Below are 23,513 nucleotides of genomic sequence, written 5' to 3'. Positions count from 1 at the left end.
CACCAGCCGCCCTCCTGCAACCCTAACAGCACCCCCCGCCCCACCATGAGGTCGGGCTCCTGTGAGCTGTTTCTACTCACACGGCCTCTGAAGGCTGGGGAAGGAGCAGCCTTGTCTGACGCTGAGATCTGTCCACCAATCCCATTATACTTACTGGTGGCTTTGGATCCAGAGGAGTCCAGATGTCCTCCTGGCTTCTAGACTATAGCATCGTTCCTCCCCCTTGGGGTGTCACTGACCACAGGGGCAAGGGTGGGAGTATGGGCAGAAAGAGCAGCGACTGGAATGGTCTTTCTTTTGAATTTCGGTTTTACTCGTTCTCTTAGTCTGTTAAAAAAGACTTACCCTTGGATGAAATGATGATGCCTAACGGGTCCCAAGGTGTATGCCAGTTTCTCTTAAATGCCAAGTTTGATACTTATCAGCTCTGTGACCTTAAGAAAGTTACTTTACCTCTCTGTGCTTCAGTTTCCTATATGCAAAATAAGGGTAATGAGATTGTAGTAAGGATTAAATTACTGGCCGTGTGTGTGTGTGTGTGTGTGTGTGTGTGTGTGTAAGCACACCTATCTGTGTCACTTACAATAGTGGCCAAGATGGAGGAAATCTTATATACAAGTTAGCTATTGTCCTCTGGTCTCGGAATTCCAAGCTCCTAATGGCCCTGAGCTAGCGGGTCACTGTTTCTGAAGGTAGATCTAGCGAGTCCCTTGGTGGTAAGTGCAAGAATGAGTTTTTTTTCCCCAAAGTTCATTACAGGCCTGAAGGGATATTTGAGAAATCTTCCCGACCCCTTAGCTGTCGTCCTTCCAACACGTATGTAGAGATGGCCCCCATCTGTGGCTCCTGCTTTTAAAAGGGTGATCACAAAATTACTAACTACAATCCTTTTACATTTGTCTGGAACTTTATAGTTCACAAAATGATTTTACGAACTTACCCATTTGATCACCAAACAGATCAGGCATGTGTTCCTGTCCCCCCATCACAGTTGTGGGATGTCAGGAGCAGAACTGAGATAGTAGCACAGTGCTTTCTCCTTCACATCCTGCTCGATGTCTTTTCCTTCTCTCAACTCCTTTTGGTTTTACTTCTCTGTAAGTACTATAGTGAGCAGTGCTTACTCCGGAGCCCAAATACCTGGATATGAATCTTAGCTCTGGCCTGAACCGGCTGTGTTACCTTGGGCAGGTTGCTTAACCTCTCTGAGCCTTCTCGTCCTCGTCTGTAACACAGGATACTGTCGGTGCTGCCCCCCACCCCGACCCCCCGGGCTGTAAGGAGAGCACACTGAGAATCATGTCTGGCGCATAAGAGGGCACTAGGTATGTGATGGGCACTGCTACCCACATGCAGTCCTTTCTTCCTTCGTCAAGCTGGGGACAGTGGTTGCAGCTGTCCTGTGCTGGGCCCCAGCTCACAGCAGTATCCTGGAAGGAGCTCAGGAGATGTCCGGTGGGTGACCCGACCGGCAGTAGGACCCCTGCCATACCAACCTGACCCGACCCTGGTAAATTGCACCCAAGCTGTGTGACACCGAGCAGCGTTCTTCACCTCTCTGAGCCCCAGGTTCCTCTTCTGGAAACAGAAGTGCGAGGGGCCGGTGAGGGTTGCAAGAGACAGTGAGAGCAGAGCAGCAAGCAAAGCATCTGACATCAGAAGGCTCCTAATTCCCATTAGGTTCCTTTCTCCGCTCCTTTCCTTTTCTTGGAGATGCTCAGCAGAGCGGCGCCGTGCTCACACTTGCGGCTCCGCCATCCTACGCCAAAACTCTGCAGTGCTGTTCTCTTGCTGGAAGTGCCACAGACAGGCTGCTCGGCAGCCACCAGAGCTTTCTAGAACCTGAGGCGGGAAGGATGGCATGGCGGGCAGTATGAGGCCAGGCAGCTCTGGGGCCGAGGCCACTGCAGCTCTGCCTGGTCCAGTGCGGGCGTGAGGGATGGGGGGAGCGTGAGGGGCTGAAATCAACCTGCATAGGCCCCGTTTCTACTGAGAGGCTAAGGCTGTTTCTAACCCTCCAAAGGCACTCTGTGGGCGTGGGGCCCCTGGGCTTGGCGCCCCTTCTCCTTGGTCAGATCCAGCGTGATATCCCTGAGATTCTGAGATGATTATGTATGTTACACATGCGTTTGGGGGTGTTGCATATGCCTATGGTGGAAGTGGTGAGGTTATCCTTCTAGAAAGAGTTCCAGGCTCCAAGACAGACTCCCAAGGGGGCTATGACATTTCTTACTTTAAAAAGTCAGTGTACGTGTTTATTATGAACATTTAAGGTACATTCTTTAAGGTACATACCAGCTCCCTGGAATGTATTCTATTTGATGTTAGCAGTCTTTTTTTTTTTTTTTAAGATTTTATTTATTTATTTGACAGAGAGAAATCACAAGTAGATGGAGAGGCAGGCAGAGAGAGAGGGAAGCAGGCTCTCCGCTGAGCAGAGAGCCCGACGCGGGACTCGATCCCAGGACTCTGAGATCATGACCCGAGCCGAAGGCAGCGGCCCAACCCACTGAGCCACCCAGGCGCCCTGATGTTAGCAGTCTTAAGGGAAAAAGAAGTGTTCTAAGGTCCATTGGGAACTTCTGAGTTAGCCCAAAAGAGCTTTCTTTACTCCAGGGCTTTCTCTGGGATGCGAATGGACCCTGTGAATCTCGCAGAAAGGGAGTAAAAGGGGCTGCACTTCTCAAAGTATTTGACCACGGAGCTTTTGGGGAACAGTTTTATTGACCACCTTGCTGGAGCCCGGGGGATGTCCAAGATGACAGCACAAAGCCAATGAGTTCTGTCATTAGAAACTTTTTTTTTAAAATTAACTAATCTCTACACCCAAAGTGGGGCTCGAACTCACAACCCCAAGATCAAGAGTTGCATGCTCCACCGACTGCGTCAGTCGGGCCCCCCACTCTGTCATTCTGAGTGCTTGGTTTCCTTATAAATCCTCCCAGGTTTTGGCAGCGGGGGGTGGCGGGGCTGTGCAGCTGTGCAAAGCCCCACCTTGCATCTGTCCCCCGCGGGAATCTTTCAGAGAGGCAGGAGAAGCAGAAGATCATGAACTCCCTTTCCCCAAAGCCACTGCTGAAGCCATGCAGTCCATGTTCAGCCAGTTGCTGACCTCAGACACCCCCCTGCGGCTCCAGTCCCAGTGAAGACAGTGAGAGAAGCTACGAAAGTCGAAAATTATGTTACCTGCTCCTTAAGTGGTCCAGGCTGTTGGAAGTTCACGTCTCCATTTGTTTGATAAATGATGGTTCAGCCCTCCCCAAGGACTCCCAGTGTCAATCAACAAACATTTATTGAGCACATACCGTTGTCTTAAAAACGAAGCCTAAGACAGGCATTCTTTCGCTTAAAGTTGACAACCTGGTTAGGAGTCCGTGTCAGGAGATGCTCTGGGGAGAGCACCTGCTGGCCACCTGGGGACCACCAAGAATATAGCAGAAGGCAAAGTGGAGAGACGGGGCTGAGTAGCCACTGGACACTTGGGAGAGGGCTGGGCCAGGGATCGGCAGGCAGTGCTCACAAAACCGTCAGCAAGAAGTTACAATCCTGTGCTCTCCCGGGGGTTGTGCTGTTAGCGACTCTGGCAGCATGCGACAACGAGGAGCTGGTACTGGTGGGCAAATGCTTCACGCTGTCCATTAGGAGCAGCAAGGCTTTGGGAAGGAAGCCCAGGACACCCCCACGGACAACTTACTCTCTCTGTTGCAAGTTGTACTGGGGGTTATGGAATCCTTTGTATAATACTTTGATGACAGTCGGCCCTTCACAAAGCAGCTGTACGGGGTATCACAATCCTAAAAGGGGAAGCGTCATGACATGAGCTTCATGGAAGAACATCAGGTGCCTCTCGCTGAGCACATCTGCTCTGCCATGCCAGGGTGAAATTAAACCCGCGTGGGGCAGAACGGTGAGGAGTGGAGGGATGCCACGGGCAAGGAGTGCCCTCAGTCCCGGAGAGGAGCCAGGCCCCCTTTGGAAAGTGGACAGTGTTGCCCACAGGTCCTATTTTGTGGCTACTTAAAGCAATCTGTGGGTTGGTTGAACTTGACCCAGTCCGTAGCCCCCACCACTGCTAAAGTGTGGGAGAGGGGTGGGAGTAGAGGGGAAATCCTATACCTACTTCCGAACCACACTTCTCTCTAGTGAGTTGCCTAATACTGACACAATGTGCTATTTTCTGTTCAAAACAAATAACAAAATATGCTTGATTATACATACTTTATGTATCTGTATAATGAAAGTTTAAGGGATATGAATTGATTCACAAACTCAGGAAGAGAATTCGTGCATGTTAACAGAAAACTGAGTGACTCTTCATTGAGGAGGGTCTTCTTTTCCCCCCAGATTTCCAAAAGATCTGGAAACACGGTTCCCAGGGGGAAGTTTGTTTAAACTTCCACACTCATGAGGTCCCAACCTGGAATTTCATTCGTCAACTACTGCCATTGCCTCTCATCGCCACACGGTGGCACTGTTAGCAAATGGTTCTGCCCAGTCCCCTGACCTGGGCGGGAGCTTGGGCAATTCTTGGTTGCTGATCAGATCCGGCCCAGGTTGCAGATCTTTGAGTGAGGACCATGCCACGATTCAGGGTGTCTGACCTCAAGCAAGGAGGCTCTTTCTCAGGTTCCCTGGGGTACAGATCTTGGTGCTTAACTCAGTCTGATGACATCCCAATTCTTGCGGTTCCACCAGCAGAGCTCCGTGGACACCCTCCTGAGACTATGCTCAAAAGGGTGTTCCCTTCCCAAGGTTGACCAAGGTGACCTGCAGAACCTCTCACCAGATCAGATGCTCAATCAAAGCACGATTATTCGAATCTGCAGGGGGACATCCCCTCCAACGAGAATCATAATTTAATAAGATGCTTGTGTTAGGCCAGAACAAGCCCCTCTGATCCTTGGTTCAGGTGTGAAGCTGCAGGGAGACATCCTGGGGGAAGGGGTGGGGAGAGAGGGTTCGAGGAGGATATGGCTCTTTAGGTTTGTTGCCTTTTTTTTTTTTTAATGACCCTCAGGTTCCTCATCTATAAAACCAGGTAATCTTAGCACCGACCTCACGAGAATGGCATGGAGTAAAATGGGGGTGGTCCATGGAAAGCATGGAGCGCAGTGCCTCCCACACCATAAATAATAACTAACAGCTAGGATTATCTTTACTATTATTTCACTGCAGTGTTTTGTTCACTGCTCTATCCCACTGCCCAGAGCAACCCCTCGTGTACACAAGGCCCCTAGTTAATAAGTGCTGAGTGAACGGTTCTCTTGCCTCTCGGTGATAACCTAGTGCACCGTGGCCCTAGGCTTCCGGTCTGGGGTGGGGGATTCGATGGCAGAAGAAGGAACTCTAGGCAGCTGCGGGTGTGTCTTCCCCTGGGCTCCCGGCCAGGTTATCAGCTCTTTCCTCCCAGTAAAGAGAGAAGTGACTCGAGAGTTTGAAGGCGGTTTGTCACTTGTCTGAATAGTTTGATGAAAAAAATGGAAACAGTAAGTCTGGAACATAAATAAGTATTGAATATTGAGTCAACACAAATAGGTATTAAATTACTTTTGTAAAATTGTCACTAAGCTTCTGACGGTTATCAAATTAAATTTGAATAATGAAATCAAATTTGAATAGACAGGGGTCACCCGGGAGAGGACAGGCTAGATCCCATGTTTTACCAAAACAGAGCACTGCTAGCGAATAATCCTCGGCAGAGTTATGTACCCAACACTGGGCAAGGGGCAGCAGGCATTACCTGAGAATGAAGGGCCAAGCCCTGGCCTCTGGTGGCTTACAATCTGGCTGAAGATTCAGAAGACCCTGGAAGTCCATGGTGGGAGCTGCAGAGCTCAGGCAGTCAGCATGGGCGGGAACTCTCTCAAATGTTGGCAGGAGTGGGGAAAAGAAAACTATTTAAAGAGTCCCAGGGCTTGTCAGTAGAAGCCAAGGAGAGAGGTCAGCAGAGAGTGACGGGAGGAGAATGCTCCTGATGGAGCTGGGAGTCTGTTAGAAAGAGATTTTCTAGAACCTTCCCTCCAAAGCAGCAGGGAGCCCTGAAAGGCTGCTGAGCAGGGGCGGGTTCTGTGAATTTGTCCCGATGTCTGGCACATTGGCTTCCGCTCTTGAGACCAGACGCAAGTCTCCATGACACTTAGACTCACTGTTGATTGTTCCCGGTTTTCATTCAGCATGGAGGGCAGAGCTAGCTGGTGACAGAGTTGGGACCCAGTTAAGGACAAAGATGAGAAAGTGCAGAAGGAGATGCCCCCCGAGAATCTGAGTCACCGAACTTCCCCTGCCAGGGAGAGAGCTCACCCCTTTCTGTCTCACAGAAAGGCCTTCCCCAGTGTCCAAGGCCTCCCGCTGCCCCATCGCGCCCCATGTGGGTGCAGCTTGCTCCGTCACTCCCTCTTCCATGAGGAGGACGATGGTAGAGTAGCGTGACAGGTGCTAAGATTGCATTTGGAGGACACTAGAGACACACACAAGTGGGGAGAATAGGGCCTGAGAGGATTTCTGGAGGAAACTAGACCCAGGCTGAATCTGTTCACCACATGTAATGAGGGTTGGTGGCACTTAAATTCAGTGTGGGCCACTTAATTTCTGAGATAACAGCTTCCTAGAGCCTGGGAGAGGCTGTGTGTAACTGAACCCGACCCCGACAAGCCCAACTTTCTGCCCAGACTTCTGGCCCGCTCAACAAACTTTTGCATAGCAGCGTCTGCTCCAGGCCAGGAGTTGGGCCGGGCTCTGCGCACACAGAGGTGAGAGAAAAGACACTTCCGTTAAGTGCCACAAAGGAGAAGCCCAGGCCGGGGTGAGAGGGCACAGCTGGGATCCACGGGCACTGGGGCAAGGAAGGCTTTGGTGTTGCTGCTCTGCCAGGCAGAGGCCTGGGAAAGTCCCAGCAACACCAGAGTCTCTCAGAATCAGATTCATTTCCTTCAGGAAAGAGTTACCCACCTTGGGGGACTCATGGTGGCCACTGTGCTAGTTCAATAAGCAGTCTTTGATGGAAGACTTTGGATGGAAGGCCCTAGAAGGTATCTATCATAAGACCTAATGATCCCCACTCTCAAAGGAAACAACATCATCAGGCACTTTTTGTTTGTTTTACTTTAAATTCCAGTAAGTTAACATACAGCGTAATTACTAGTTTCAGGTGTCGGATCTAGAAATCCAACACTTCCATATGATACAAGGTGTTCATCACATGTGCTCTTCTTAATCCCCATCCCCCACCCCCTCCCCTCTGGTCACCAGCAATTCATTCTCTATAGTTAAGAGTCTCTTTCTTGGTTTGCCTCCTTCTCTCTCTCTTTCTTCCCCCTTTGCTCATTCGTTTTGTTTCTTCAATTCTATGAGTGAAACCCTATGGTATTTGTCTTTCTTTGATTGGCTTATTTCTCTTGGCATTATACTCTCAGCTGCATCCTTGTTGTTGCAAATGGCAAGGTTTCCTCCTTTTTAATGGCTGAATAATACTCCATTGTAGATATATACCGCCTCTTCTTTTTCCATTCACCTATCAAAGGACAGACGCTTGGGCAGATTCCATAATTTGGCTATGGTAGAGAATGTTGCTATAAACTTTGGTACATATATCCCTTTGGATTAGTATTTTTGTATTCTTAGGTAAATACCTAGTAGTATGATTGTTAAATCGTAGGGTCACTGGGCACTTTTTATAAGCCGGGCCCAGGAGGTGTTTTTTAGTATACTTTTTCTCATTTGATTCTCACATATTATTATTAATGTCCTGTGAGGGATGTTGAATTATTTCCCTTTGTGGAAACCAGGACACAGAGGGGTCCCCCAGCCATGAAAGGATGAACACAGGTTTGATCCCGGCTCTGTCCCTGTCCTTCTCAGCGGCCACAGGTGCCTCCCCTCAGGTGCCTACAATCCCCTTGGAGGGTTGGGGTGGGGTGACACAGAAGAGCCCCTAATACAATTCCTAATTGATACGTTCACTCTCCCCTTTTTTAGAAACATTTCCCTGAGCCCAGCGGGCACACTCCTCACAACAGCCGGCGGTTTGTGGCCCAGCAGCAGGGGGGATCCCCAAGGCGGTAAGGAGCAAGAACGGGGTGCCCATGGCCCCAAGTATGAAGTCCCAGGGTTAGTGCCCGTGGGAGATGCCCATGCTGGGCTCAGGAGGAGGTGGGGTGCCGAGGCCTGCTGCCCTGTCCATGGGCGCCGCGGAAGAAGGCAGGGGTCCCGGGAGCCCTGCGGCACAACGGCTGGATCGGCTGGATCGGCTGGATCGGAGAGGGTGCCGTTGAGCCTCTGCCAGGAGCCACACTGGGCCACAGCGATGACTCCCGTCAGGCAGACCTCGGAGGCCATCCCAAAGGGCGAAGAGGAGTGCTGATCCATCCTGGTATCCCAGGGCTGCTGCTGGCGATGTGACTCGTCCCTGCGGTGGTCGGGACCGTGCAGACCCCAAGCAGGGGCGATTCGGGGAGGGTCTCACTCTGGGTCCAGCTCCACGCGGCACCATGAACAATAACTTCTGCCGGGCCCTGGTGGACCGGCGGCCCCTGGCACCCCCCAGCTGCATGCAGCTGGGCGTCGTGCCTACTCCGCGCCGGGCGTCCTTGCCCCCCGCCGAGCCCCTGGGCAACGTGCCCTTACTGCTGTACCCGGGCCCGGCCGAGCCACAGTACTATGACGCCTACGCGGGCGTGTTCCCCTACGTGCCCTTCCCCGGGGCCTTCGGGGTGTACGACTACCCCTTCGAGCCCGCCTTCATCCAGAAGCGCAACGAGCGCGAGCGGCAGCGGGTCAAGTGTGTCAACGAGGGCTACGCGCGCCTCCGCGGCCACCTCCCGGGCGCGCTGGCCGAGAAGCGGCTCAGCAAGGTGGAGACCCTGCGCGCCGCCATCCGCTACATCAAGTACCTGCAGGGGCTGCTGAGCGCGGCCCCCGACGGCGCGCCGCCCGCCGCCTCCCCGCCCGACTGCCCCCGCGACGGCGAGGCCCGGGCGCCCGCCTCCCTGGTGCCCGAGTCGTCCGAGTCCTCCTGCTTCTCCTCCTCGCCGTTCTTTGAGTCGGAGGAATCCAGCCACTGATCCGGACCGCGGCCGGGGGTGCGGGGGCGGGGAGCGGAGTCCGCCAGGGCCGTCCCACTCCTGAGAGCAGCCCGGGACTGCCAGGTCACGCATGGTGCAGCGCAGGTCCCCGGCATTTGCGGGGCCGCCGCGCTTGCGTGTCTGCTACTCCGTCCCTCCGCCACAGTCACCACCGACCCCGTTCCTTCCAGCCTGGGGCAGAGGAGCAGGGAGGGGGATAGAGGTGCACTGTAGAGACCGGAGGAGCCCCGTCGGTGCAGTGAGGGCGCAGGACCGGGGGAAGTTTCGGGCGCGCGCCGCGCGCGCACGAGGCCGCAGCAGGGCAACCCAGGAGGGCCGTCCCTGAGCCGGCCTCCAGCTCTGCTTGAGTCCCGCGCTGCGGAAAGTCGGAGCTCAGCTCCGGGCTGTGCACCACCCGCTGTGGTGGCCCTCTCCGAATCTGTCGCCACGGGTGCCCCCCACCCCCGTGTCTGGCCGGTCTTTGATTGGGATGAGCCATGCCCTTGCTGTCCACGAGATGGCCTCACATCCTAGCGTCCACTCGGGGAGCTTGTTTGCCACCGCCTCCCCCCCGACCACCACCGGCCCCCCTCCCCAACCCTGAGGCCGGGACAGAAGGCCAGACCTAAGCTTGCACTCGCTGGGCCAGATCAGGCTTGGGAAGAAGCCACGTGAGTGCCTTGGTGGCGCCCCCTGGCTTCCTTGCTGGAGGGCGATTACCCACCCGCAACCCTACTCCGGATCCTCAGTGTAGCTTTTTCATCCCCTTTCCCCCCAGGTTGCTTGAGAACTGCGTTTTCCCCCCTCAGACCGTATCCCTCTGTGGGTAATGGGACCATATGGCACTATCTTTGTACCAAGAGGTCAAATAAAAGATTTGTCAGGTTTTGTGATTCCAGGTCGTTGTCTACCTCAGTTGTCACTGCCACCTGCGGCTCAGAGCACTTCCTGCTGGCGGTGTGGGGTGTTCTGTTAGCTCTGCGTTCAGTTAACGTTTCCACGGAGCTTAGTGTACAGCATGGACCGTTGTGGGGCAGGGGCCGGAGTCCCAGGCAGGAGACAGGAGCTTTGTGCAACTTAGGTGCTGGAGGGGTTGAGGGAGGAGAGTACATGCCTGGTGTGCACGTTCAAGGTTCTTCTGAGGGAGCCTTTCACCCCAGCGTGAAGAAGTTAGCTTTCCCTGATGGAGGTGCTCCTGGGTGGGGAAGTTTGGCCTGGGAGCTGGCCGCAGGCTCTGAGATGGATGGAGGTGTGGTGTAGTTGTGCTGAACCAGGCCACCCGGCACCTTTACTGGAGGGTGCCATAGGGCTAGGGACCAGGGGAAGCTCATCCTGGCATGAGGGAGCCCGTCCGCAGTTCAAGGCTCCATATGATAGATCACCCCCCTTCCTGAACTCTCTATGGCCCCAGCCTTGAAGCCTTCCATCCTGCCTCCCACCGCCCCCACCCCAGGCCCATGTGAAATTTCCTTCCTCCGCCCCCCTACCAACCTCCTCAGGGACATATTGGGATGTCCCTGGCTGGGCTGGGAAGGAATGACAGCTGCCTGGCCTCAGGAGCTCAGGCCAGGCAGCAGGGAGCCAGTGGAGGCTAATTTTACTTGCTGGGAGCAGGGAAAGTAATCCTCCCGCCCCCGCCCCTGGGCTGGCTCAGCAGGGCACGCGTGGCCCAGCAGGCTCAGCCGGTCCAGTCCCCAAGGTGGGGGCACTGGGGACGGAGGGAGAAGAGGGCAGCGGGGTGGGGGACAGGAGACAGCGAGACTGCCAGGAAAGCCATGGAGCCGTCCTCACCCCAGGATGAGGGTCTGAGGAAGAAACAGCCCAAGAAGCCAGTTCCGGAGATCCTGCCAAGGCCGCCCCGGGCCTTGTTCTGCTTGACCCTCCAGAACCCCCTGAGGAAGGCCTGCATCAACATCGTGGAATGGAAGTATCCTTTGGGACCTCCGGGCTGTCGGGGAGAGCCTCTGTCATGTGGGAGAGGGAGGCAGGGCATAGTCACAGAACCCAGACTTTGGGGGCCCAGGGGCCTGGGGACCTGGAGATGGGGTGCACTGCCCCAGAAGAGGATAAGGAGCCTCTGGAATGGAAAGCTTCAGCTGAGAGGGAGGGGAGCAGCAGGAGGACCTGGCGGGGCCGCTGCGGCCTGAGTGCTCGGCCCCAGGCCTGGTGACAACCATCTGCGGAAGGGACCCAGATGTCCCACGGGGGCAGTTCACACGTGTGCCCAAACCCTGTTACCGTGGGGCTCCACTGAGGGGTGTGAGGCAACAGTCTCATTCTGATATAGGATAGGAGAGAAAGAAGTAGGGCCTCTGCAAGAAAGTTCCCTCCACCCTTGATGAGAGGGTGTGAAGGCACAGAGACTGCAGAGCGAGGGGGCGTCTGGCTGAGGATGGAGTCGAGAGAGAAATGGCCTTGAACAAAGGGCTGCTGTGGGGGGCTCGGGGAGCAGGCTGAGATACCCGGCGGTAATAACTCAGACATACCATGCTGGGGACTGGGACTCGCCAACCCTTTCTCTGTTTGCATTAGCTCTGAGAGGAAGACCGATGAAAATATCTGGTTATTTGGGGAAGGAGATTGGGGGGAAGGGCTGGTCAAGTGCCTTCTCAGAGAGAGAGGTCAGGAATATTTGAAATATTTCTGTAAGGTTCTGGAAGCCTGGGCACCCACCAGCTGTTCCCTAGAAGACAGGAGACTAAGGGCTAAAGGGAAGGATAAGAAAAACTTGGGACCAGTTGGAAAGGCGGGGATCGGAGTTGCCCCCCCCCACCTGATGACATGCAGCACCCAGGGAATCGAGTTTCTCCCGGTGGGTTCTCTCTCCTACATCCTCTGTACCTCTGCGCCTTCTCCTCTGCAGCTTCCGCCCCTGCGGCCCACCTCTTTTCAAACCCTGGCAGGAAGAGAAGCCGGTGGTCGGTCCAGACCTTCTGTGCACCGTGCCTCCCATCCCCCAACCGGACCCCCCCTCCACCACCCGCTTTCCAGTGGCTCAGCCGATGGGATGGGTTGCGGGGCTCTCCCACAAAGGAATGGGCCCCAGGGGTACCCTCTGGGAAATGACTGTGAAGGGGATGGGTGTGTCTGGGAGGGAGGCGTGAGTGGGTGTGGGATGCGCACCCCAGCGTGTGAGCGTGGCTGGGGAGGGGGCGGGGTGGGCCGCTGACCCAGTTGGGCGGGGCGGGGGGGGGTGTTGATTCAGGTACCACCTCTGCAGGTTCCCCTTTCCCGTCCCGTCCTCTGGATATTCAGCCCCCAGCAGCCCTTGCCAGTTCTCTGAGTGAGCCCCCCATATTGTCTGGCCAGAATCTCAGAAAATCATGGCATCTCAGGATAGTGGACAGGTAGGGTTGGGGGATGGGCAGGAGCTTGCTGGCGCCTCAAGTTGCCCTCACGGCTAAGTGGAAGTTACCTGTTCCCGAGGAGAACCTGGCCATTTCTGTAACCTGCAGCAGAGCAGGGAAGGAGCAACAGGGGCCCGTACTGTAGGGCACCGCTCCCCTTAACGCTACCGATCCCACACCCCACTCTCCTTAACCCTGACACCAGACCCTTTGAGACCATCATCTTGCTCACCATCTTTGCCAACTGTGTGGCGCTGGCTGTGTACCTGCCCATGCCAGAAGATGACAACAACACTCTGAACCTTGGCCTGGTAAGAGAGGTCCTCCTGCCCCCCCAACCCATGGGCCTGCAGCCCCAGGCTGAGGGAGGCCCCCTTGGTGGACTGCCTGCTAGTGGGGTGCTGGGGCTCCTGTGTCCTGAGGCGACAGACCCCACCCTTCCAGCCACCTGCACGGCTGAGCCACTCGACAGCTTTGCAGGGCAAACCTGCTAACTCTGGATTCTGGAATATTGGCCAGCACTGAGCAAGGACTCCCTGTGCCCAAGCACTGTGCTAAGCATTTGATGAGGGGAAGCTCAGAAAATCCACACAACAACCCCTTAAAGAGGTGCCATGTGACGGATGTGGAAACTGAGGCTTAGTAAGGTCAGCTACAGAGTGAGGGAGGCCGAGGGCTACTTTCCCTTTCCGGGACCTTATCCAGAAGGAGCTTGCCTCCTGGGAGAGTGGAATCTAGGGATTCCAAGAGAGCATGTGTTCTAGAGCGCTAGCCTACATTCTCCTCGCCCCTTCACTGATAACATGGACACAGAAATGCCGGATCTGGAAGGGGTTTTCCAGAATCCCATTGTCCTATCTCCTCCCCACATCACTGGTTTACAGATTAGAAGACCGTGCCCTGTGGAGGCGAAGCGCTGACTAGACAGTAGTAAACATGGTTACCATTTATGCTGTGCTTACTGGATGCCTCTGTGCTGAATATTTTACGTTATTGTCTTACTTAATTCTCTGAACTACCCCCTGTGAGGCAACACTGTTAAATCCACATAAAAGACAAGGAAATCTAGGCTCTGAGAGTTTGGGTCACTTGCCCAGGGTCACCCCACATGCAAATCCTTGCCACAGGGTCTCAAACTCAGGCCTCTCTGACTTTAGGACTTGCTCTCATTATCACTGTGTTGCCCATGTGGTGACAGCGAGAGGACTTCTAGGGGAAGCCCTCATAAGAAACTGAGCTCTCAGGCATTTACAGTCTGGCCCCTCCGAGGAGACAGGACAATGGACCCACCATCTCGACAGGCTTTGTCCTGCATTTGTACCACAGGGATGGGATGGGGGAGGCCAATTAACATGCATCCGGAGCCTGAAAGAAAGATATTTATCTTTGCCTCTCTTTTCTGCCCGTTTCCATGGGAATCTATCTTGAGCTGGTAAGAAGCTGGGGTTTTAAGTGTGTGCTTGGCTATAAACAGAAAAAACTCTGAGCTCCTGAGTGTGGAAGGAGAGTGAGATGAACTGTAGGCAGGACCCGTACGACCAAGCCCGGGAGGGGGCTCTGAGCCTTCCACAAGACTGGCTTTTTATTCAGTGTCCCTGAATCCAGGAGGGCTCTAGGTTCCCCCCCACTCTTCAGGATTTCATATTTTGGGGCCTTTGTTCCATTTCAACTCCTTAAGAAGTTGACTACTTTCAAAAAAAAATTGCTCTCTGGAGGGGGTTAAGTTACTGGGTCTGTTATCTTCCATCTTGAAACAAAATGGCTGCCCTAAAAATTTCACCAGGTCCTGTGCACTTTCTTTTAACCTGTGGGCTGGAGTTACAAAGCCTTGGGCAAGGTCTAGAGCTCACAGACACAAGATGATGAGTTTCTGAAAGAGGAAAACCTTACCAGAAACCTTTCCAAAGCAGTGAATATCACTTCAAATGTCAAGGTGAGACAGACTATTAACAATCAATGAGGGATCCTAATCTGATCCCTTTGGGGTGAAGCCCAGAGAGGGTAGGTGATACTCAGGGTCACAGAGCCAGCTTCCAGCTGTGGACTCTTTTTATTTATTTATTTATTTTTATAGATTTTATTTATTTATTTGACAGACAGAGATCACAAGTAGGCAGAGAGGCAGGCAGAGAGAGAGGAGGAAACAGGCTTCCTGCTGAGCAGAGAGCCCGATGCAGGGCTCAATCCCAGGACCCTGGGATCATGACCTGAGTTGAAGGCAGAAGCTTTAACCCACTGAGCCAGCCCCTAGCTGTGGACTCTTAATTCCCACTTGTCAATTATATGTTCATCTCCACACAATCCAGCAGGAGGAAAATTAGAGGAATTAGACCAGAAGGAAGGGAAATCAGATATTTATCTCTCTCTTATTATATTGGATGATTTGTAGGTATCTGAGAGAGGTTAGGGACTTTCAGGTCATCCAAAACAACCGGTAGTTTTTAAGAAGGGAGGCCCAAGGACTAATCCTTCATTAACTTTCTCATTCATTTAATAAATTTTTATTTAGTGCCCATTACATCCCTGGCCCATGCTGGGGCCAGTAGACATAGTTCTAATCTTCCCAGGGCTTAATTAATTAAATCAATTAAACATAATATAATTAAACCAATTACACTTAAATTATAGATAAAATGAGATGGGAAGTGTATAAGATTTGGGACACTATGAATACTGGAGGAGGACCTAGTCCTTCCCAGAGGATGAGATGTTTATCCTGAGATGCTAAGGATGAGGAAGGGGCCAACTTCATGGGGATGTGACCTATGTAGTCGCTCTGGGGCCCACACTCAGAAGAGTCCCATGCTTGAGGTTTAATGATCTGTGGTTACAGTACAGGAAATTAAAACGATTTTATCTCTGAATCCTTATTTTGTGAGTGAAGACCAATGGGACAATGGTATATGGAGGTACATGGACCAGTGGCTTGGAGCCATGGCCCACTCCCAGCTCCCCTCCCCCTCCCCCCCGCCCCCGCCACCTCCTACCAGCTTCCCACCTCAACGGACAGACACTGCTCCGTCTCTCCCTGCTGGTGTCCTGGGCCAGGGTCAGGGTTGGGTACACGAGGGTCTTGGGTGTCTCAAGATAGGGTGTGGCAAGGGCTGTCCCCACTCTAGGTTGACAAGGTCACAGCCCATTCCGTGAATGACTGCCAGGTGGAGCCAATGGCTCGTCCCCCAAGCAGATACTACGTGTTTCCTGGAGCAGAGGCCACCATACCCCTGTGCTGGCTGTCGCTTTGGGTGGAGGCAGCAAGGCTGTGGGAAGGGAGAGGCCTGCCTCTACTTCCCCACCTCCAGCCAAGAGACAGGCGGTCTGGCTGCTGGATGGTGAGTGGGTCATGGAGGAGGCTGGGGAGTGCCTGCGAGGGTCCGCACTCGCCACCACCCCCCCAGCAGATAATAGGCAATTAAAAGCCCCGTGACAGGTTGAAAAGGAAACCATGGAAGGAAGCTCTCCCCTGGTGTTAAAATGCTTTATATTTTAACACCAGGGGAGAGCTTGTGGATGCCTCCGCAGGGAGCCCCATGAGCGAGGTGCTGGAAGCAAGAGGTTGAGGGATGAGTTTGCAACCTGGAAAAAATCTCTCGGACCACCGCGTAGAGGGGGGACTGGGGGAGGGGGGCGATGAGAAGGGGAAGCTGGGAGAGGAGGGGGGAGGCTATGAAGTTGTCCAGGCAGGAAGTGGGGGAGACTGGAACTGAGGCCTGATGGGAGAGAGGATGACGTGGAGAGATAGCGAGGCGATGGCTCAGCGGGTCTGGGTGCCTGAGGGATGTGGGGAGGTGTGGGGCGGAGGGGAACAAGAGGCAAGGATGACGCTGGGGTTTCAGAGTAGGTGACAGAGCAGGTGGCCGTATCGCTTTACGAGACGGGCAGCACCCAGGGAGGAGCAGGCTGAGGTGGGAGGAGGGACAGTGATTTTTGGTTTCTGTCATGTTGACATGCAGGTGCCAGCGCTCGCCAGGCGACTGGCTTTGCAGGGCTGAGCATTGGATGGGTGAGAGGTAGGGGGCAGGGCTGGTCAGGAGGCGAGGAAGGCTTCCCACAGTGGTTTTGTGTGCGAACAGAGTCAGGAGGTGGCCGGCACCCTCCACTGTGGGAAAGACACCCTGACACCCGACTGTGGGTCAGGCTCCCCTGCACAGTCTGGGTGCCCCCCCCACCCCCCGCCAGGAGCTTTCTCCTGCTGCCCATCTCCTTCCCTCCCCACCTGTAAGCTCTTGCTGCAGGTGATGGACGGTGCTGAGGCTCCCCCCTGCACCCCAATTCTCCCTGTTCTGTGCCAGTGGGGGGGAAACAGGGTCTTTCCTGAACAGAAGAGACACTGAGGTCCAGGGAGGGCAGGGGAGTTCTGGGGAGACATGGTGGGTCGGGGACGCTAATGTCCTGGCCAGCTGTGTATCCTCACGGCAGAGTGGGAGAGGAGCTCTGAAATCAGCCAGGTTGGGGAAAAGTGGGTCCCGGAGCTACTGATGTATGCTTTTGAGTCCAGGACCATTGATATTCTAGCTGTATGATCTTGGACATGTTATTTGACTTCTCTGTGCCCTCAGTCCCCTTGCTGGTAAGATGGGGGTAACGTCAGATACTTGAGAGAAGTTACTGGATGAATCAAGACCAGGTGTGCTGTGGCTTCCCTTCTCTCAACATAAGGAATTTTATTATACAGAAATCACAGTGTCTCAGAACAGGCTCCCTAGTCACAAGGCCTTAATCACAGAGACCCTTGGGTTGTTCTAGATTCAAAGGCTATGCCCAAAGGATTATACATTTAAAAAAAAAAAAAATTCCTCTTTACCCCACCTGCTATCTGTCCCTGATTTCTCTTAGATTTTTCATTTTCACTCCTTGAAACCTCCAACCTCTCTGAATGGCTTCCCTGGCCACCCCAACCCCCTTCTCCAGCAAATTATTCTCCGCCCCTTCCTCACCACCAACAGCACCCAGTGTTTGCTGAGCACCCACGATTGTGCAGGACCTATTCTAATGCTGTACATGCATGACCTCATTTATTGCCCACAACACTCCACAAGGCAGGTAGTATTATTTTTCTCATTTTTACAGAAGAGTAAACTGAGGCATTGGGAGGTTAAGTCACTGCACATGCCCAGTGGGCTGTGTGGGCAGGCCTGTACCCTGTGTTGGGCATCTTGACGTGGTTTTCTTGATATGAGGAGAGGATGACCATCCCTACTTCCCTGGCGAGCGGCGCAGGAAGGAGTCCCACGAGAGCAGGCCCCAGTCCCTTGCTATAACCCTGTTTTTTCCTGATTGGAAAACTGCTGCCTGCCCAGGCCAGAACGGATGCTCAGAGCACCCAGCCTCAGCCTCTCTCTGGACCGGACTCCATGTGCCCAAGAGAGAAGCCTGCCTTAAGCTTGGGAAGCCGGCGTCGAACACAGCCCTGTCCTGGAATTCTCCCAAGAAAGAGAAGGCTGCGGTTGTAGGTCACAAAAGGCACCATTTGTCGGAGAAGCAGGAGGAGGGAATAGACACAGAGTCACCATGGGGGCCAGCAAAAGGGCAGTGAGACGTCCAGGGGCAGTTGGAAGCCAAGACCGGAACTCAGGGCCCTAGCCCCCAACCTAGACCAAGATGCTCCCAAGCCAGCTCTGGTCCTGGAAGGCCCATTTGCTCCCTGAAGTCTGAAGGAATGCTGCTCCTAGGGGAGACCCCTGACTGAGTTAAAGGGGACTTTGGAAGCATCACCACCCCAGCCTTGAGCAGCCCGAGGACACTCATATGGAAAAGCAACAAGGATCAGAGTTACTAATTATTGGGCACAGACTGGGAATTGATCGCTTTTGCTGCATTATCTCACTTCATCCTCAAAATAGCCCCGTGTCTGAGTATGCTTTTCAAACAGTGCAAACATGACTCTGATTAAAATAAAGAAGGAACGCAGCTCAAAGAGTAATTCAACCTAGAAGAGAACGAACAGGAGGGTAAAGCTGATTCTAAGAGAATTAGAGGAACAGAAGTGTATGATATTGGAGAAAGAAATGATGGAATAAGATTCCCAGGTTAGACACCGGGCTACCTGATGTCCCACGGGGCAAAGAAACAGTCACCCATTGGCGTTATGTTTTCTAGCAGGCAGAAATCATTTGCATCTCTACAGGACAGAAGTGTGAGAGTTGGACAGGTACCTTCCCCCAGCTCAGGGGTTTGCAAGGGGAGGGGAGGGAAAGGAAATCTGGCAATGCTGGGAAACTGGTGGGGACCATTCCCACACTCCTGGGATCTAGCAGGTAGAGGCGGGGCGTGCTGCTAACATCCCACGATGCCTAGGAGGACGTCCTTCCACCAGAAAATTCTCCGGCTTACAATGTGAATAAGGCCGGGGCTGACAGACTTTGTCCTAGATGAAATAGTCCTTGGCCAGGCCTGTTACAAAATGCTCCAACGTGACCTTATAAGGACATGATGACCTCCCTTTGTCTAACTTCTAAGTTCTGGATGATTTTCGGCATACCGGTTAGGTGGGCCTTGGTGGTCCCCGGGGCAGGGCCAGGCGAGCGGGATTCAGCCTTTCAGCTTGTCCCTGGCCCCCACCTCCCCAGCTTCCCCAGGCCTGGCCCTCGGAGAGCAGTGGGCCCACGCCTGCCAGCCCGCCCATGTCAGCAGACTCGGCCATGCCCCAGTACATTCCTGGGGTTCAGGTTCCTGTGCAGTCTTCTGCGTAAGGCTGCAGCCTAAGCCTCTGGCATCCAGCGCACTTGTCTTTTTATAGAGTCTGGAATGTGCCTGCGGACTCCTGCGGCCCACAGCCCACTCCACCTCACCATCTGGAGAGCCTCCGGCCTCGGATGGACCCCAGCTCTGGCCTTTTCTTTGGAGATCCGGGCGGGACCTGCCGGACCCAGGTGATGGAGTCTGGGTCACCGTACAGGGTCTGGCAAAGTGAAATGAAAGCTGCCTACCGGCCCCACCTTGAAGCTTGCCCTCTTTCACTGCAGGGACTCAGCTTCCCTTCTGGGGGCTTAACGTTCCCCACCCCCACTCTGTGCCTCTTGCACAAGGCACAGCTGCAGACCGGGGTGGTGGGGGGGAATGAACAACGGAAACCTGGAAGAACCCCTGGGCGCCCTGTCCAAGTTGTGCAGACTTTGGGGGAGTCAGAGGGGAGAGGAACAAAGGGCTTGCACATCAGACAACCTGCCTCCAACCTGGATTTCTGGCAGCTTCTTGAACGCTCTGAGCCTCAGTCACCTCACAGGGGACCACGATAGCGACCCTTGCAGAACTCTTACATCAATCAGGGCAATGGCGTCACATCCCCCCTGGCTCACAGGGGTTGTGCGGTTTTCATTCTTTTCCTTCTCTGTCGGACCAGCACTCCAAGAACACAGCCACGGGGCCATGGCAGACATGGGCAAGACCTGACAAAGCCCTCCAGGCATCCCAGGCTTGCTGTTTTTCTCTCCCTTCCTGGCATGGCCTGTTGACTGAGACCACCGACCCTGGAAGGAAACCGTCTAGGTTCACGTTATTGTTCTATTGCATAATAGCTGTGTGTTCCCAGAGAAATCACTTAACCCCTCTGTGCTTCAGTTTCCTCTTCTGTAAGATGAGGGTAGGAGTACCTCCCTTACACGGTTCCGTGAGGATTAAATGCATGTATGTGGCTCGAGTAAAGCCTGGTATGTAAGTGGGTGCTGAATATATCTTAGCTAGCACTATGATTACCTAAGACGTACTGGTCTCCCATGCCCTCCCAGCCTGGGCACCCCAGTCTCCCCTCACCCCACCTTTCACCACCACCGCAAGTATGCAGATGCCTCCTGCTACTCTGCGCTCCACGGTCTTGCTTGGGTAGAAAGCCCTAGCATGTCTGACCTACCAAGACCTGGGAGAGTATAGTTCTGTGTGGGAAGGGCAGGGGAAGCAGGATGGCAGGAGAGGCCCACTCAGATCACATCTATTTAGGTAAAAGTCCATCAGGCTAAATATAGCTACATTCCTCACGCCTGAACGGGTCATTTTCCAAACCTGGAGGCTGAGGTGGTCATGGAGATAGACGCCAGGACCCTGGTCACCCCGTGAATGGTGTGGTCACCGGACACCAGGCTGATTTAGTAGAAAATTCTTTGTCTCGGTCACGGCAGGTGGGACAAACCCTCTTGGCCTCAGGCACCCTGGTTCCCTCTCTAAGCCCCACTCTCCTTAGCTGGGAAGTAGGAAAAACAGTGTAGCAGGGCTGAACATTTGTCTAGAATTGAGGTGCTCAGGAAATATCATTTTTCCTAGAAATTAGCATTCTCTGGATTCTGAGCTGGATCCCTCTGGATGGGGAGAACCTGAACATCGGTTATTCTCGCCACTCTCCGTTAGCCTGCCTGCCCTGGGCTTGGGCCGGGTCCTGCATCTCAGGCAGGGTTAAGGGTCACAGGTGCTCTGTCCATCCCACATGAGGCCTTATTGTACCAGCCCCCTGGCCCCCTCAGGCAGCCCTCCACTGTCTCCATGCAAAGCTGAAGGGGCAGGGATCCTTGGCAAGAAGGGACCCTGCTTTCTTGGGGGCGCCCTGAGGCCTCCTCCCAGACCCTGCTACATCTTTCGGGCTTGATGAGGAAGAAGACCCCCAACCCGATCTACCCCAGAGGCTTCTTAACCCTGGGGTCATCTCTGTTTTGCTTGTGAGATAGACTCTTCTCTTCAACCCGTTCTTACATGGTGGGTTCAGACTTCAGAAAATGAAGGCCTGGGGCCCTGGCACAACCTCTCCTGGGGCAGGAGACTCAGCCTTGCTGTCTGCTTATGGGAGGAAGACAGGGGATGGATCAGGGGGAAAACAATCATTTATGTTAGCAAAGTATCTTATAATAGCAGCACCCAGCCAGCCTGCTTCGAGCACTTGCTGTGAGGCCCACGAGCATGAGGGGCTGTGGGGAGATACCCATACGGAGCCCCCCACCAGCCAGCCTGAGCCCTCTCCATGTACCCTGGGTTCCCCCTCCCTCAGCCAAACTCACTTTGGCTCCTTGAAGCGAATGTGCCTTCAAAAGTTAACAACAAATATGAAAGAATGCCCTTCCACCAGGAGGATTTGTGTGCTAACAGATCACAAGGGGTTGACCCTAAGGAAGGAGACTCAGGCCCAGGTGGTGGGGAGGGCATGGTGATGGCAAACCCCCTTCCCAGGGAGCCCGTTGGCTGAGCCATGCCGGCTCCTTTCTTAGCCCTGCTCTTGGCTCTTATGGTTCTTCCTGAGCCCTAAAGAGGGCTGCTGGGGGCCTGGGAGACGGGAGTCCAGTCCAGTCTTCCTGCAGGCTGCAGTGTGGGGGTGGGGATGAGGAGGATGTGGTAACAGCTGCCTCTCTGGTCCCAGACAGGGAGCAGCCAACTCCCGCCATCTTCCCTCAAGGCCAGTACAGGCCGGGGAGAGGGGGGAGCAGATGGCAGGACTGACTGACCCTTATGGCTGGAAGGCAGCCGGAAAATAGAGACAGAAGGAGGGTGAGGGAAGTGCAGTCTGAGCCTTGCCTTTTTCAGCCCAGGACTTCGGGAGTGTCCAGCTTTAACGCCCCCAGGAGCTGGGGCAAGGCCTGTGGGTCAGCGCCTTACACCAGGCCTACCTCTGGCCAAGAGGTGCCCCTGGAAGCCCCGGTTAGAGGTCTGTTTGTGGAGAGACAAGAACTCCCTGAAGGGGACACGTGGCAGCGAAGGCCCTTGAAGGAAGCCGGCTTCGCCCAAAGCCGGACTTCTCCCAAAGCTTCTCCCAAAGCACGATCCTCCCAGGAGGTCAGGAGGGCCAGGGAATCAATCAGAGCTGTCATTCCCTTTCAGAGCCTGCAGTGTAGTGTCCCTTCTTAGGAGTAGAGACCCCGAGGCTACACCTGTGTTGATTCTGCACCCAGTTCTAGGGCGTATGGGGGGATTTCCCCACACCACCAAGAAACACTCTCACGCCAGCTGGGTGTCCGACAACTGGAACGAATTATGACATTGCCTATCTAGACGGAACACCAGATCTCACAGATTCAGGGCTCAGCCCTACCAGATTGACAGCACCCCCAACTTCAGAAGCCAATAGCAAGTTCTGAAGCAAGGTTGTTATCTCTGCTTCTGACTGACAGGCTAAGGATAGGAGGTTCCTATGACCCTCCCCTTAGGTTTGATTCCTTTGCTAGAGTGGCTCACAGAACTCAGCAAATCATTTTACCGGCTCCGTCACTGGCTCACTATAAAAGGATGTAACTCAGGAAAAGCCAGATGGAAGAGATGCATACCTTGACCTCGGGGTATGGGGGAAAAGGGCACGAAGCTTCCATGCTTTCTGAGTGTTCCACACTCCCTGCAGCTCCACTGTTCACTGACTCAGAAACTCTCTGAACCCTGTACTTTTGGCTTTTCATGGAGGCTTTATTACATAGGCACGGTGGGTTAAATCATTGCCCATTGGTGATGGAGTCAACCTTCAGCCCCTTTCCTCTCCCTGGAGGATAAGGGGATGGGACTATAAATTCTAACCTTCTAATTCCGTGGTTGGTTCCTCTGAAAGCCATTATCTCATTAAAATAACAAAAGACACCTTTGTCACTCTCATCACTTAGGAAATTCCAGGTGTTTTAGAAGCTCTGTGCCATTAGCAGGGTGAAGCCCATAATCTGTATTTCACAGTATAAATGCAGTATCAGCACCTCCCTTTAAATTATTTTGCAGGAGAGATGATGATTTTCTACTGTATTTTAGTATTCATTCAACAAACATTTCTTGAGCACTTGCTCTGTGCCAGGCTGCACAATATGCTCTAAATAGAGATTCTCAGACGATTTGTGGAGAAAGACCAGTCTGTTGCTTCCAATTTACCGTCCACTGTGGATGGGTCGGGGGTCCTGCCCACTTCATGGGACGCGCATCCCGTGAGACTCGCCAAGCCCAGTCTGAGCCTGTAGTCCGCCCACGTGCTGAGAACTTGTGGCGAGTCGCTGTCACGATTTCCAAATGCTTATTTTCCGTGGCTGCCCTTGCCTCAGAGTGGTAACAATGGTTTGTGGACAGCCCCGCTCTCCAGGCTGGACCCAGAGAAGCAGCGCGCTAAGGACACTGGCTCACTTCCTCTGATCACAAAGATTGGTGTCGGTGGGGAACTATTCTA

At 53.8% G+C, this 23,513-nt stretch overlaps 2 protein-coding genes across 4 annotated transcripts in view; both read left to right on the top strand.

Annotated features, from left to right (window-relative positions):
* The first annotated feature begins 8,013 nt into the window (after positions 1 to 8,013).
* ASCL5 (achaete-scute family bHLH transcription factor 5) lies at positions 8,014 to 9,059 on the top strand. Its single transcript, XM_004756490.2, has one exon. It carries the CDS (start codon positions 8,487 to 8,489, stop codon positions 9,057 to 9,059), a length of 573 nt encoding a protein of 190 aa, XP_004756547.1. The 5' UTR covers positions 8,014 to 8,486.
* Positions 9,060 to 10,667: 1,608 nt separating this feature from the next.
* The window catches only part of CACNA1S (calcium voltage-gated channel subunit alpha1 S), a 67,903-nt gene continuing 55,057 nt past the window's right edge, over positions 10,668 to 23,513 (top strand). For all 3 annotated transcript variants that reach the window (XM_013058125.2, XM_013058124.2, XM_004756256.3), the window contains exons 1-2: positions 10,668 to 10,986; positions 12,612 to 12,717. In XM_013058125.2, coding sequence (XP_012913579.2) covers positions 10,835 to 10,986; positions 12,612 to 12,717 — 258 coding nt within the window. In that variant the 5' untranslated portion in view covers positions 10,668 to 10,834. The remainder of the gene's footprint in view (positions 10,987 to 12,611; positions 12,718 to 23,513) is intronic.

Source organism: Mustela putorius, unplaced genomic scaffold (assembly GCF_011764305.1).
Source record: "Mustela putorius furo isolate JIRA1106 unplaced genomic scaffold, ASM1176430v1.1 tig00000508_pilon_pilon_pilon, whole genome shotgun sequence".
NCBI lineage: Eukaryota > Metazoa > Chordata > Mammalia > Carnivora > Mustelidae > Mustela > Mustela putorius.
Note: the sequence above shows the minus strand (reverse complement) of the source record. Positions and strands in the feature narration are given on the sequence as shown.